The 16,420-nt window shown below is 38.5% G+C and overlaps 1 protein-coding gene across 1 annotated transcript; it reads left to right on the forward strand.

Annotated features, from left to right (window-relative positions):
• The first annotated feature begins 2,422 nt into the window (after window positions 1-2,422).
• On the forward strand, window positions 2,423-5,749 carry LOC132869335 (toll-like receptor 13). The gene has a single exon (XM_060902678.1). The coding sequence runs from the start codon at window positions 2,602-2,604 to the stop codon at window positions 5,410-5,412; it is 2,811 nt and encodes a 936-aa protein (XP_060758661.1). The 5' UTR covers window positions 2,423-2,601; the 3' UTR covers window positions 5,413-5,749.
• The last annotated feature ends 10,671 nt before the right edge of the window (window positions 5,750-16,420 follow it).

The raw sequence follows: 16,420 nt of genomic DNA on the forward strand, positions 1-16,420 counted from the left end.
CCCAAGGCTGTGTGCTCAGTCCACTCCTGTACACCCTCTTCATCTACGACTGCACCCCCTCCCAGAGCAACACTTCCATCATCAAGTTCGCTGATGACACCACTGTCATTGGGCTGATCACCGGCACTGGTGCCAGGAAAATAACCTCTCCTTGAATGCTGAGAAGACCAAGGAGATGATTATTGACCCAAGGAAGAGGAGGAGAGACCAGCACGCCTTGCTGCACATCGACGGGACATAGGTGGAAAGGGTGAAAACATTTAAATTCCTCGGAACTCACATCAGTGAGGATCTCACCTGGACACATAACACACAGCAGACCATCAAGAAGGTTCAACGGAGACTCTTCTTCCTGAGGAAGCTGAGGAAATTTGGACTGTCCACCAAACTCCTCAGCAACTTCTACAGGTGCACAGTGGACAGTGTCCTGACAAATTCCATCACTGTGTGGTACGGGAACTGCACAACTCAGGACAGAAAGGCTCTCCAGCGTGTCATTAAAATGGCACAGTTCATCTGTGGAGCTGTCCTCCCCCCCACTACAGGACATTTACAACACCTGGGTCACAAAAAGGGCACAGAGCATCATCAGGGACCAAAAACACCCACAACACAGACTATTCACACTCCTACCATCTGGCAGACGCTACAGGAGTGTGAAAGCAAGGACTACTAGACTGACAAACAGTTTTTACCCCCAGGCCATCAGGCTTTTGAACCACGGATTATAATCACCATCTACCTCTATATTTGCAATTTTGCACAAGACATTACACATTGCACAGTATATCTGTCCGTATGCATATTGTTTGATTGTTGTCCTACTGCACATTGATTGATTGGTTATTTGTTATTCTTTATTCTATATTTTAATTATGTTTATTTTCATTTATTTTCATTCTACTTTTATATTTTGCATTGCATATGCACTTTATATTTTATATTTCGCATTTTATATATATTTCTTTTTATATTAGTAAGCATAGTTTGGTCGGGTAGCTGCAAAATAAGAATTTCATTACCCAATAATAAACCGCTGTGTCTGTTACTGTGTATATGACAAATAAATGTCTTGAATCTTGAATTCTCCTAACATTTTTACCTGACCCCTGACTGCTCCCTAGGTGCTCTGGTGTGGCTGCCCACTGCTCTGAGTGTGTGTTCACTGCTTCAGATGGGTTAAATGCAGAGGATGAATTTCACTGTGCTTGAAGTGTGCATGTGACGAATAAAGGTTTCTTCAGTTTTCAACCAATCATCACCAAAATTCACATGAAGAATACCTCTGAGTTACATTAAGTTGCTATGACTTTTGGTGCTGATCTGGATCACTGAACTGGAATGATCCATGAAAAATGGGATTTTTTTCCTCACTAAGCGTCATTCTCTATCTCTTACCATTCCGGATCTATAGGTTATGGTGACCAGACGTCCTGGTTTGTGAGAGCTAGCATAAATCACTGTGACTTTAGTCAAAGTCTCTATCTAATTTTATTTTATTTTTAATCAACATGTAGTTAGACCAGGGTCTATTGTGAATAACGTCTTCTAACACAAGCCATCGATAATATTTAATTCCAGCACAAAGTAGATAACGTTTTAAATACTATCATAAATTCATAAATTAACATTTAAATAAACACGTCCAGTGTTGTTATAAGTTTCTTTAGCAGCATAAATAAATAAATAAATAACCTCACCACTATGACCAGTTGCTTGGTTAATAAGGAACTTCATCTATGACTTTTGGTGCTGAGCTGGATCACCGAACTGGAATGATCCATGAAAAATGGGATTTATTTCCTCACTCAGCATCATTCTCTATTGCTTACTGTTTCGGATCTATAGGTTATGGTGACCAGACATCCCTAGCTAGCGCTCTTACAAACTGGGACATAAAAGTAAGATACCCTATTATATAAATAAAATCAAAATGAATTTAACTGAATATTTTTGCTTTTTACAGACCATTTAAGGAGGTATTATCTTGGGAAAATAGAAAAGTTATTAAGAAAAAAACATTTGATCTCATTGGTTAACGAGGCCCATTTTGGACCATGTGATCCTCATACAGAATATTACGGCAGTTTTCGAAAAATTAAGCCGTTTTTTCTATCTTTGAACAGATAAACATAATTTAATTCTGTAAAAAGTATGTTGTTCTGCATTCAATTCTGAATTCATTGAGAGCAGTTTCAAGCAATTTGGACTGAATTTGAATTGTCACCTGATATGCCTAATATAATTACATTTCTTGGAGAGAATATTAAAGAAGGCACTGTATCTGTGTATCTAATAGTAATCTGTTATGAGCCACAGGCAAATGAGAAGTATAAAAAAAGGAAGTGAGCGTTCGTGATCTATTTTGATGCTCCAACAAATATCACTTCAACCCAGAGAAGTTAACCTTGACTGATAGCTACACACCCAGTGGAGTGTCTGAAGAAACTCGAGAACGGTCTTGAAAAACAGTTATTACAGAGTTTTTCTTTTAAATTCATTGTGTTGGAAAAGACCTGGCAAAACAAACTAGACTAGCTTTACCAAACTACTCTGATCTTCTGTTGGATCTCTTGGACGAGGCAAGATTTTTTTGAAAACATGCAATTTTTCTCTTCTGCTGTTTTCACAAACCTTCTGATGTGCGTGCTGAGTTGGGTGTCTGAAAAATGTCTCGTCTACGAAGGTTACTTGAACGACATCATCGTAGGCGACTGTCCAAACAGTAACCTAACAGCAAACTGTCGAGACGTCTCCAACATAGCACTCGATCTTGCCAGGATTCCACCTCATCTTGAGGTCCTTTGTTTGCAACTAATAAAGGATTCGAGTCTGCATCCTTCTTCTTTCTCGAGGTTTCAGAAGCTCAGGCACTTACAAATCGTAGGAGCCATCTCCACTGTCGTCCCTGGAGCTTTTAAAAATCTTTTGAATCTGCAAAGGCTGGAAATTAACTGCTTGAAATCTTTCAATTTGTCCTTTTCATCTGAGATTCTCAGCGACCTTCAGAACATCACGACTCTTACGTTCCAAAACTGCAGGCTCTCGTCCATGGCAGTGGATTTGTTCAAAGGACTCACAAAGCTGGAAAAACTCATATTCGTAAACAACATAGAGGATTTTTCTGACTTATTGTGCAGATTAACATTTGCATCATCGTCGTTACAGTATTTATCCGTGCTCTCTGATAGCTGTGTTATTCTTCGACAGCCAAATTGCACTTTTTCTAACGGGACGTCTTTCGATGTTAAAGAAATCCATGGAATTGAGAAGGTCAGTCTCTATCTGGGAAAGGTTAGAGTACTGGATGAAATGGCGCTCAAATACTTCAAGAAGATTTTTTTTTTAGCAATAGAGTTTACTGCATTTGAAGTTCTAAAATTTGGAATTGCAAAAGTGAACGAATTACTTTTGCTCTATTATAATCAGAAGTTAAGCAGCTTTGAAGAAATCTGTGAAATTGTGCATGAACAATTGGTGACTGAACTGAGCATAAGTTTCTTACATGCATCCGATTCATTTGTGCCCAATTTAGATAAATGTACATGGCTTGAAAGCTTTGATATGAATGCAGTTACTAGTCAAGCTCAGTCACTGAATTTAACATTCATCAATGTTCTGAAGAACCTCGTAAAACTGAGCATTCATTGGAGAATTTCCCCAGAGAGTAAAGTTCAAGATCAGGCTTTGGCACTGTGTGAAAATCAGAGTAGCCTCGTCACAAAACTCAAAAACGTGACTCTTCAAACGACCAATTTCAGAACCCTCAGCGACAGATATTTTAGTTGCCTGCGAGAGCTTGAGGAACTGAAATGGTTGAGCAGTGACATTGAATATATTGAAGATTTTACATTTAACAGAACAAGTTTGCTGAAAACACTGGACCTCAGTTCTAATAAAATATCTCAACTTACAAAATATTCCTTATTTGGTTTATCGAACCTTAAAAAACTCGTAATTAATGAAAATATGTTACTTATGATTGACGCAGTAGCTTTACTTCATTTAACATCTGTAGAGTTTGTAAGTTTGGGAGTGTTTCAGTACCCGTCCTCTGAACCTTCAACGATCCAGATCAACCTCAGCATTCCGGAAAATTTGAAGGAGTTGTACATCAGCTCGGGAATAAAACCAATGAGCCTTATTTTAAGCAGCAGCAGGAAACCTGAAGCGGGTCTCAGCCTCCATGTTTGTGGTCAGTCTGTGACTTTTCAGGATTGTGACAACCCGCTTTTCCAATCTCTCATCCAATTAACCGCAGAGACGGAGCAGTTGTTCTGTGGTCAGTCTTTTCCTGCTCGGTATCTCAAATCTCTGAGACGTTTGATGATCAAGGCAAATCACAAAACCGCACAAATGGATTTGACGGATTTGAAGCGACTGGTCAACCTGAAAAGTCTGATCCTTTTTAATGTTGATTTGTCTCATCAGTCTGGTCTTGATGCACTTTTTCACAATCTGTCCAATCTGGAGTATCTCCACATGTCCTTTTGCTCGGTACCTTTATTGGAGAAAGACTTGAGCAGAGACCTACAGTCACTAAAAGTGTTGTTTTTGCACACAAATGATGTGTTCAGTATGATGGAAAACTTCGTAGAGCCCCTGAAAAACCTTCGTTACCTGATTGTGCAACATGCTGTTCTACGCTGTAGCTGTGACAATGCTTGGTTTACCAATTGGGCCAAGTATCAGCAGAGCGTTCAGGTGTATTTCCTTGAAGGCTCACTGGAAAAACTGTTGTGTAAAACTGCCGATGGAACCAAGTTCCTGCATAAGTACGCTCAAGATTACTGTTTTATTGATGTTGGCTTTCTCCTTTTCACCTGCACCTCTCTGGGACTGGTGTTCTTCATGTTCGTGGTGCTGCTCCATCAGCTGGCTGGAGACTACCTTCTGGCTTTCTTTCACATAGCTCGTGCCTGGGTAGAGGAAGCCATGAGGGCAAACAAAAAAGGACATTACCACTTCGATGTTTTTGTGTCCTACTGCGGGAAGGATGAGCGTTGGGTGGTGGATGAACTTCTGCCCAACTTGGAGAAACGTGGGCCTCCTTTTCTCAGGCTTTGCCTGCACAGCAGAGACTTTGAGCTCGGAAAGGACATTGTGGAGAACATCACGGACAGCCTCTACAGGAGTCGACACACGCTCTGCCTGGTTAGCCGCAACTACCTCCGGAGTAACTGGTGCTCACTGGAGATGCGTTTGGCAACTTATAGATTACTGGTTGAACACAGGGACGTTCTTGTTCTGGTCTTCCTAGAGAAGGTTCCTCATCGAGTTTTAAACGTACATCATAGACTGTACCAGCTGGTGAAGACCCGGACGTACATAGACTGGCCACAAGACCCGGCTCTGCATAATGCATTCTGGAATAGACTATGGACAAAACTCGCACCTAAATCTGCAACCTAGAGGCAGACGTATTAACTTTTTAGCATAAGACACCAGTAACAGAGGTAGTAACACAACCTTACAATCTCTCCAAGAAAGGGGTGAGAAAACACAACACAGACTGCTTGCTGTTTTTTTTCCCTGTTCTTCACATCGTTACTATAAAGTAATAGAGGCTGTTCACACATGGGGAAAAGATAATTATTATTTTTTTATAAGTAGGCAGATCAGATGCTCATTGGCCGTGCTGTGAAAATTGTCCATGTAGACGCTCATCTAAGTTTCCAAACCTGTCATTGCTTAACTCTTGAATATTTTCTATCATTAAAAAGCTCATAATTTCTGCTTTCCAAAGAAATGTATCTGGTTAAGATCTGTTCAGTACTTTGGGAGTAACGGCAGGTTGAAGTCAGTACAACAGAGTAAAAACTCTGCTCACGGGACGTCGGGAAACTGCCATTGCTTTTCTTTTGGAGTTACAGGAAAGCAGTCAGGCGCTCTCTCTCTCTCTCTCTCTTCTGATTGGTTTCCCACTGGATTACTCGTCAATATCAATCAGATCACTTTTATAAGGATGTTCTCTCGCTCTCACTGTTTCTGATGAAGGATTCAGCAAAATTTTCCCTCAGCTAGTTTTGATGTTCTGATTCATGGGAGACTTTTAAGTGAGTTTTCATAGCTTTACCTACTTATTTTTTCAAATCAAACTGATTCATGTAAATAAATAACTATTTTAGAATATAACTGGAGTTGTTTTGATGAAAAATATTGAGCTCTTAGTGGTCGGAATGAGATTAAAAAAACAGAAGTCAGAAATGTGAGTGTCGATTTCAGTTCAGTTAATGTGAATTGTTTACTGGATGTGGCTCACACAGTTTTTTCGAGGTTCACACTGAAAGCTGTGAATATTAATCGAAATAATCATTTATATTCTTTCATATAAACACTAGTTGGCCCTACTTATGAGAAATACAAAGGCCTACAGAGCACAAAGAAGGGATTAGAAATAATCTTTTATTACTTTTTTATTAAGTGTACGGATGTAATGTTTTTACCCAATTAGCATAATTAACCCTTTGATGCAAAACATGGGTCAAAAGTGACCCGGCTGAGTTTTTATCTTCTATATCTTTGCAATAAATTAATTACATCATTCAGTATTCAAGGTATTCCTCAATTAACTTGTTTTTGATCATCATACATTCTTATTTTATTTTTTCCTTTCTTACTTTTTGAATAAAAACCCTTTTTGTATCACTACCCTTCTAATGCACAACATGGGTCAAAAACGACCTGCATTCATTTTCCAGGTTATTGCATGTATGGCTGAGTGTTTCTATGATATACTTTTGAAATAAATTCATTTTGTCATTTACTTTTCCAAATATGCAGTAAATATCTTGTTTTTGTTTAGCACAAATCATCATTTTTATTTTTCCTTTCTTAAGTTATGAACAAGCACAGCTTTTGTAATTCTACATCAAGTTTACACACATGGGTCAGAACCGACCCGCATGCATTTACTCCAGCGTTTGGTGGGAACTGTGAATTGTGCTTGTGTCAGACATTTCACAGCTCAGCACAGCGCCCTTTGCCCATCTCATACATGGAAGGAATGTTTTTCAATTGTTCTAACATTACCTTAGAAAAAAATTGATGATGTTTAGGTTCCCTTGAGAGTGAGTAGATTACTTGTCAGAAAGTTACAAGTAATTACTATTAGCTAACGAGCTGTTGACATATTCTACTTTAGTTAGCTAATTTTATTGTAGTTGGCTTAGCTAACAACATAGTTAATAAATAAATAACTGGCCCCATTCACTGCTAAAGTAATTACTTGAAACAAATTATTATTATAGTATTAAGACATTTAATTTTAAATCACACTTGGATGACCCATGTGTAGTAATATAAAAAGTATTTTTGTTCATAAAGTAGGAAAGAAAAAATTAAATTAATGATTTGTGGTAATTAAAAACAAGATATTTAAAGAATACTTGGAATATTCAATCATAAAATAAATTGATTTCAAAAGATAGAGCAAAGAAAAACTCAGTCAGCGTGAAATAACCTGGAAAATGAATGCGGGTCATTTTTGACCCATGTTGTGCATTAGAAGGGGTGTGCATATATGTTTCGCATCAAAGGGTTAATACTAATTAAATACTAATTTGCATAATTAGTTTTTACTGTTTTTTGAAACTTTGAATTCAGTATACGACCATCTATGTGCTGCCAATGTCCATGTAAATATCTTGAAAAATAGAAGTTATTAAGAAAAAACATTTGATCTCATTGGCTAATGAGGCCCATTTTGGACCATCTGATCCTCATACAGAATATTACAGCAGTTTTCGAAAAATTAAGGCGTTTCTTCAATCTTTTATTTGTAATATCTCAAGAACCGATAAACATATTTTAATTCTGAAAAAGTATGTTGTTCTGCATTCAATTCTGGATTCAACGAGAGCAGTTTCAAGCAATTTGGATTGAATTTGCATTTTCACCTGATATGCTGACTATAAGTGAACGTTACATACGAATTATGCATACTTTAACCAAGAGCACGAGTTAACAAGGGAAAAAATGTCAGTTTGGATTTTATTTTGTCTATAAATATTTTCAGTTTATGAAGAGACAGGTTTATGCCAGCCGCTATCCGAGAAAAAAATTTCTTACTGGTTGTAGAAAATTATTGTTTTGGTTTTTTTTTTTTTGTCTTGAGGCCATTTCTTATGAACGTAATGCTTTTATAATAAATATAAGCATGTTGGCATTCTTTTGTTTGATGAACATGACTAGTTTGCAGCATTAGTGCAACACTTTATTGTGATACTTTTTTTTCCTTTAAATCTCATCTTCAAATCTTTCCATTAATAGATCTGGTAAATTAAAGTAGCATTCCACTGTGTTCTGAAAAAAAGTATTTTACTTCAAAGCATTTTCAGAGGTCATGACTGGATTGATGAGGTCTGTTACAGCAGAAATGATGATGATGATGATGATGATGATGATGATGATGATGATGATGATTTGATGAATTCACTGTATATATTCCATGTGTAATAAAGACTAACAATGCCTCAGGTGCTTCTTTGACTAATTATCTCTTTACCCGGTCACTGCCTTCCTAAGACTTTTGCACAGTGCTGTCAAGTTTATTTGTATAGTGCTTTTAACAATAGACATTGTCACAAAGCAGCTTTACAGAATTTTAATGACTTTAAACATGAGCTAATTTTATCCCTAATTTATCCCCAATGAGCAAGCCTGTGGCAACGGTGGCGAGGAAAAACTCCCTCAGGCGACATGAGGAAGAAACCTCGAAAGGAACCAGACTCAAAAGGGAACCCATCCTCACTTGGGTGATAACAATGTGATTATAAAATTTTTAACAGTTTTAACATGAAGTCTGTTTCGTTGATGTTATACAGTCAAGCCGGAAAGTCTGTACACCCCGTTCACCTTCTCCACATTTTATTACATTACAGACTTATTCTACAATAGATTGAGTTCATTTTTTGTCACAAAATTCTACACAAAATAGCCCATAATGACAAAGTGAAAGCAGGTTTTTAGACATTTGCGCTAATTTATTAAAATCAAAATGTAAAATATCATATGTATACAAGTGTGCACACCCTTTGATATGACACCCAAATGTGAGCTGAGGTGCATTTTGTTTCCACTGATACTGCTTGAGATGTTTCTACAACTTAATTGGACTCCACCTGTGGTAAATTCAATTGATTGGACATGATTGGGGATTGCCAACACCTGCCTACACTGCAAAAAATGGCCTTTCAAAAATAAGAAATAAAAGATTAAAACAAAGCATATTTGCTTGAATCAGGTGAAAAAAATCTGCCAACGGAACTAGTCAAATTTGACTTGGTAAGATTTCTTAAAGTAAGATGAAAAATCTAACCTGTTTTTAGATGAAATAATTCCAAAATAAGATTGGGGAACTTATTATGCGAGATCTGATTAACGCAAAATAATCAAAATAGTTCTTATAACAAGGTCGTACTTCTTACATTTAGCCATTCGAGTCATTTTTATTTATTTCATTTTAAGGGTATTTCACTTAAATTCATGACAAAGTCTTAGCAGTAAAAACTGAATTTAAGATAAATATACTAATATTAGGATTGTTAAATTCTACAACTAAGCATTGCTAGCTTAAAAGATTCTCCTGTTGTGACCTGTAATTAGTAAAATACTCTAGATATGAGACCAGAGACTATCTTGAATCAAGTTGACGACACGTAGCATTGCAACAAGTTTATTTTTTTCCCCCATTTCAACATTCAAACATTAAAACATCTCTTAAGATTCCACTTCCCCAGGACCTCAGGCACCAAAAATAAATAAATAAATAATAATTAAAAAAAAGTCTACGCATTTTGACTTACAGTGCTTACACAACGCCAAAGCAACAGTGCATTTTGGGGGCACTGACTATTCATGTGTACGAGGGGTTTACAAGATCAGGCACAAAAAAAAAACCAACCAACCAAACAACCAACCAACCAAACAAACAAACAAAAAACCACTGAACTTAACTCACAGCATTCCAAAAAGACGTCACTAAAACGCCTCCACTCACTCATAGCCTTTTTGAAGGCACTTGTCTGGTCTAGAGTCTGTACAGCATCTAGAAGGAGCTCACTCTGAATGACTGAGAAAACAGTCGCAGTAAACTTAGGATCTGTAAGGTGGAGTTGAATTGTAATGAAAGATTCAAAGATTTCAGTAAAGTTCATTTATTCCCCAAACAAGCATACTTTGTTTTTTTTTCTTGAAACAAGATGAACCGCATTTGACAAATGTCCAAAATGTACTTACTCGTTTTAAAAAAACCTTGTTTTATTTTCAAAGGTGCTCCAAATAAGACTTTTTCGAGACATTTTGTCTATACAAGATTTTCAAGATGGACTGTCTAAAAACTAGCCTTTCTAGCTAAATGAGGTTTTGCTTGTTGGGCAATTATGTCTTATAATAAGGGTGGCTAGATGTTTTGACCTGAAAATAGACAAATAAACTTCCTAAGATTTTTATTTTTTGCAGTGTATATAAGGTCCCACAGCTGACAGTGCATGTCAGAGCAAACTCCAAGCCATGGGGTCAAAGGAATTATTTGCAGACCTCAGAAACAGGATTGTGTCAAGGCATAGATCTGGAGAAGGGTACAGAAAAATTGCTGCAGCTTTACAGGTCCCAAAGAGCATAGTGGTCACCATCATTTGTAAATGGAAGAAGTTTGGAACCACCAAGAATCTTCCTAGACCTGGCCGCCTGGCCAAACTGAGCAATCAGGGAAGACAGGCCTTGGCCAGGGAGGTGAGCAGGAACCTGAGGGTCAGTCTGACAGAGCTCCAGCGTATCCTTGTGGAGATGGGAGAACCTTTCAGAAGATCAACCATCCAGGCAGCACTCCACAAATCAGGCCTTTATGGTAGAGTGGCCAGATGGAAGCCACTCCTTAGTACAAGGCACACAACAGCCCGCTTGGAGTTTGCCAAAAGGCACCTAGAGGACTCTCAAACCATGAGAAACAAGATTTTCTGGTCTGATCAAACCAAAATTGAACTTTTTGGCCTGAATACCAAGCATCACATCTGGAGGAAACCAGGCACCGCTTGTCACTTGGCTAATGCCATCCCTACAGTGAAGCATGGCGGTGGCAGCATCATGATGTGGGGATGTTTTTCAGCAGTGGGAATGGGGCGACTAGTCTTGATAGAGGGAAAGATGAATGCAGCTAAGTACACCGAGAGCCTTGAAGAAACCTGCCCCAGAGCACTCTGGACCTCAGACTGGGGTGAAGGTTTACCTTTCAACATGACAACAACCCGAAGCACACAGCCAACAGAACAAAGGAGTGTCTTTGGAGAAAGTCTGTGAATGTCCTTGAGTGGCCCAGCCAGAGCCCAGACCTGAATCCAATTAAACATCTGTGGAAGGAGCTGAAAATGGCTGTGTACTGATGTTCCCCATCCAACCTGATGAAACTTGCAAGGATATGCCAAGAGGAATGGACAAAAATGTCCAGAAACAAGTGTGCCAAGTTCATAGCTTCTTTCCCAAGATGCCTTGAAGCTATAATTGCTGCCAAAGGTGCATTAGACTAAGGGTGTGTACAGATATGTAACCTCAAAATAACCTATTTTTGTCAGTAAAATAAAATTGCATATTTTCTAAAAACCTGCTTTCACTTTGTCATTATGGGCTATTTTGTGTCGAATTTTGTGACAAAAAAATGAACTCAATCTATTGTAGAATAAGTCTATAACGTAATAAAACATGGAGAAGGTGAAAGGGGTGTGCAGACTTTCCAGCTTGACTGCAACTCTTCATTGATGGAAACTTAAGTGCAAAACTGTTCATGACAACTGCAGTCCTAAAGTTAGCAAGTCAGCTGTAGTCCTCAGCCATAAAAGCATTACTGTAAGAGTCCAGAGCGTCCTCCAAGTGTGACTTTCAACTGTCCATATGGGGCCGTCCTCCACAGGAGCGATGTGATGAGACTCCAGCCAGACGTAGGGCATCAGGATGGATCAGGCAGGTCCGAGGAGCAGAAGAGGTCAGCATCTCGATCTCAGGATACTGTGTATATTGCAAAACAATTTTTTGTTGTTGTTGTTCAAGCATTGCTTACATGAAGGATGTCCATCCCCAATCCTGTGATCTACATAAAATCTTCAGAACCAACAATGTTTGGGTTCATTATTGTAAACCATGGTGGCAATAAATAACAAGGCACACTGTACTACGTTCAGACTGCAACCTGAAACGACCCATATCCGATTTGTTGTGAAATCCGATTTTTTTGTTAGGCCATTCACATTACCAATTATATGAGACTTGTATGCGATCTCCAATATGAACGGAAAACGACCCAAAAGTGTCCCGCATGTGCAAATTGACACGTAATAAGCACATCTACGTAATACGTAAACAAAAAAAAGCGCACTCTTCAAGTTTGCAAGTAAAGCATGGAGATGAGGCGAGACCTGGCGATGTGGTTTTTGTGGCGGTGGCGGAACTCACACAATAATCTGATTAATGTGGGCAGCAGACTAATGAGACCGAAGGTGTCAAATTACTGGAAATTTCCAGAACAATCTTATAATCTTGTAATACAGGATGGTTTAAGTTGTAAATCAGTTATAGAAACTGTTTTATTTAATCAGGCTAACAGATCAACATCCAGGTCCCTACCAAATCCACCATTAGCTTGATCAAGTCTATAAAAGTCTATTTAAATTCTGAAAACTGTACAAATGTTGTTGTTTTCCACCAAAGAGGCGGGATTAGCCAACGCAGAATAGTGACGTTTGTCTCTTGTTGATGACATGTAGGTGGCATGAATGCGACCTGTCCGGTCAGACTGCAGTTGCATGTGAAAATAACGGATATGCATCGGAATTAGGACCACATATCCAAGTGGCCTGGGTCACATGTGAAAAAAATCGGATCTGTATTGTTCAGATTGTCAATAACAAATCGGATACAGGTCGCATATGGGCAAAAAAATCGGATATGGGTCGTTTCAGGGTGCAGTCTGGACGTAGTCTAAGACACTTCATCAATACTTGAAAGAACTATTTGTAATGTATATGATTATAAGGGATAGATCTAAATCTATATCGATATCCAGATATCTGTGAAGCTGCTTTGTGATCATGTCTGTTGTTAAAAGCACTGAGAGCTGTTTTACAATCAGGGTTTACTTTTCAGGTCCACAGTAGTCCAAAAATCAAACCTCAGGTTTTTATGTTTCTCTGCTGCCAAAAATGATCTTTTGAGACAGAAATGAACTGCGCAGAATTTCAGAGCTACAGGTCGTATACTGGGCGTGTTACATATTACTGTGGTGAGAAGACGGCATATATGGAGTGTATTTCTAAAACTGACCACCTTCCTTATAGTCCACAAGAGTGAGAGATACAAAGTGAAAAACTGTTCAAATGTCTGTCCCCGTGTCCGAAATCACTCACTACTCACTAGTGGACTATATAGCAAGTTTGCCATTTTGTAGTGCTGTCCAAATGTATAATGAGAATTATTACACCCTATATAGTGCACTCAAAGTACCCCACAATGCATCATGAAAAGTAGTGTACAACCAATGGTCGCTAACCAAGCAATAGATCCCATCATGCATTACGGTTGCACTGGAAAAAAAAAGTGTGTTGGGATGAATGAACGGAGGAAGAAACACATTATAAACGAACATTCAAGTGCAATTTAAAATAGTAAGACAATAGAAAATAAGGGGCGGCACGGTGGTGTAGTGGTTAGCGCTGTCGCCTCACAGCAAGAAGGTCCAGGTTCGAGCCCCGTGGCCGGCGAGGGCCTTTCTGTGCGGAGTTTGCATGTTCTCCCCGTGTCCGCGTGGGTTTCCTCCGGGTGCTCCGGTTTCCTCCACAGTCCAAAGACATGCAGGTTAGGTTAACTGGTGACTCTAAATTGACCGTAGGTGTGAATGTGAGTGTGAATGGTTGTCTGTGTCTATGTGTCAGCCCTGTGATGACCTGGCGACTTGTCCAGGGTGTACCCCGCCTTTCGCCCGTAGTCAGCTGGGATAGGCTCCAGCTTGCCTGCAACCCTGTAGAACAGGATAAAGTGGCTAGAGATAATGAGAATAGAAAATAAGCTAAAATAGAATAAGACAGAGATAAAATACAAGAATAAAAGTTGCAGTGCAGAGCGAGGAATTAATCAAAAGCCTCAAATTTGATTTAATAAAAGGCAGCGACGAAGAAGAAAGAAAGTGTTCAGCCTTGATTTAAAAGAACTGAAAGATGCAGCAGACACAAAGTACTTTGTATTTATTAATGTGAGAAATATACTCAGTATAATAGTTACATGTCAATCCTGAGATCGAGATGCTGACCTCTTCTGCTCCTCGGACCTGCCTGATCCATCCTGATGCCCTACGTCTGGCTGGAGTCTCATCACATCGATCCTGTGGAGGACGGCCTCATATGGACAGTTGAAAGTCACACTTGGAGGACGCTCTGGACTCTTACAGTAATGCTTTTATGGCTGATGACTACAGTTGACTTGCTAACTTTAGGACTGCAGTTGTCATGAACAGTTTTGCACTCAAGTTTCCATTAATGAAGAGTTTATAACATCAACAAAACTGACTTCATGTTAAAACTGGTAAAAATTTTATAATCACATTGTCTGTTATCACCCAAATGAGGATGGGTTCCCTTTTGAGTCTGGTTCCTCTCGAGGTTTCTTCCTCATGTCGTCTGAGGGAGTTTTTCCTCACCACCGTCGCCACAGGCGTGCTCATTGGGGATAGATTAGGGATAAAATTAGCTCATGTTTAAAGTCCTTAAAATTCTGTAAAGCTGATTTGCGACAAAGTCTATTGTTAAAAGCGCTATACAAATAAACTTGACTTGACTATAATATGTATTTATTATTTTGAAAACCCACCAGCCAACTGGTCTGGCATGTTTTAATTCTGCGACAGTAACGATGTAAATAACGGCGCAGTGGAGTAGTGTCCGAAAGTGTTTTTTCATTTTATCAAAGAGCTCACTATATAGTCCTCTATATAGAATTCCCTATATAGTGAGTAGGGAGTAGTGAACGAGTGAGTGATTTTGGACACAGGGCGTGACGTGTGTTAAGTACAAATTTTCAAGTACATACTGTACAGCGATGTTTGTACACAGTGGTGACTGTAATAACAACTGAAGTGGGGACGATCCTTGTGGTTTTCCGGACAGGACACTTTTTGACTTTCACATTTCAACCACATGTGAAGCTCGGCTCAAAATCAAAAGTGTCTTCCATCTGTTTCAAGTCCTGTTTTTTTCTGTGCAACAACAGAATACTGAATTCTGCTTCAAAGGAGACATATTTTCTTCAAAAATCATTTACAACCTCAGAATATGGGGAGTGATTTCTGGAGAGAACATTTTTGACGGATGAAGGATCCTGTCAGAGGCACTTAGTTGACAAAAAAATTTTGCTTCCACTTCTTTTGGTTGTGAATGAAAGTACAGTATACATCCTGAAGTAAAACTTACAGTAGTTATTGGAAAAAAAGTGTGTGTATATATATATATATATATATATATATATATATATATATATATATATATATAATTTAACCAGTAAACTCTAAGTGTAATATTTAAAGTAGAATTAAATGAAATGAGCACAAGATCAAAACTGAGCCGCATTTAATTCTTAAAGGGGAACTGAAGTCATTTTTAAACTTGCTTTATTTCTTAATTAACATCTTATTCAGTTACGTTTTCGGTTTTAGTAACCTTATATCGTGACTCGTATTGGCAACTAATTGCAATTAAATATTATACTTATCGGCCTATTCGGTTTTTAGCCGTGTTGAATTTAGTTCGTTTGGTCCACGGCAGGCGTCGCTTATCCGCGCGATCTTCACGAGACTTGTGCGAGACTTCGAAACATGAAGTGTCAGCCAGGTGTCAGTGCCGCCATTTTGAAAACTGTTTTCCAAACGAAGTATTGCACAAAAACAAGTTTAAATGATGATTACTGCCGACTTTTTTCAAACTTTCCTGATTGCTATCAAAAACAAACAAAACTTCCAGCTTGATCACATCAGCATTCGAAAGAGGGCGCGTGCGTCTTTTGACAATATTGGCAGATGTCGGTCACTTTGATTTCTGCTGTACGTTTTACTTCCGTCCTACGATGCCTCGCACAGGTCTCAACGAATCTCGTTTACATCCGTTGCTTTGACATACGGACTGATATATTACAGAGCATATTTCAAACACTCATAACTTGCTATAGCAGCGACAAAATAGCGATCAAAAACGCATTCCTATATTTAATAAAATAAGATAAATAGAATTTTGATAATAAAAAATTTGCCTTCAGTTCCCCTTTAAACATATTTATAAGAACTTATAAGAGACATTAGTACTGTAGGTCGGGCTGTAAGTGTGTCCCTGTAAAACAAGATAGAAGAAACTCCAGTGTATATAAGCAGGACCTAGTTGCAGGAGTTCAT

Source organism: Neoarius graeffei, chromosome 20 (genome assembly GCF_027579695.1).
Source record: "Neoarius graeffei isolate fNeoGra1 chromosome 20, fNeoGra1.pri, whole genome shotgun sequence".
Taxonomy (NCBI): domain Eukaryota; kingdom Metazoa; phylum Chordata; class Actinopteri; order Siluriformes; family Ariidae; genus Neoarius; species Neoarius graeffei.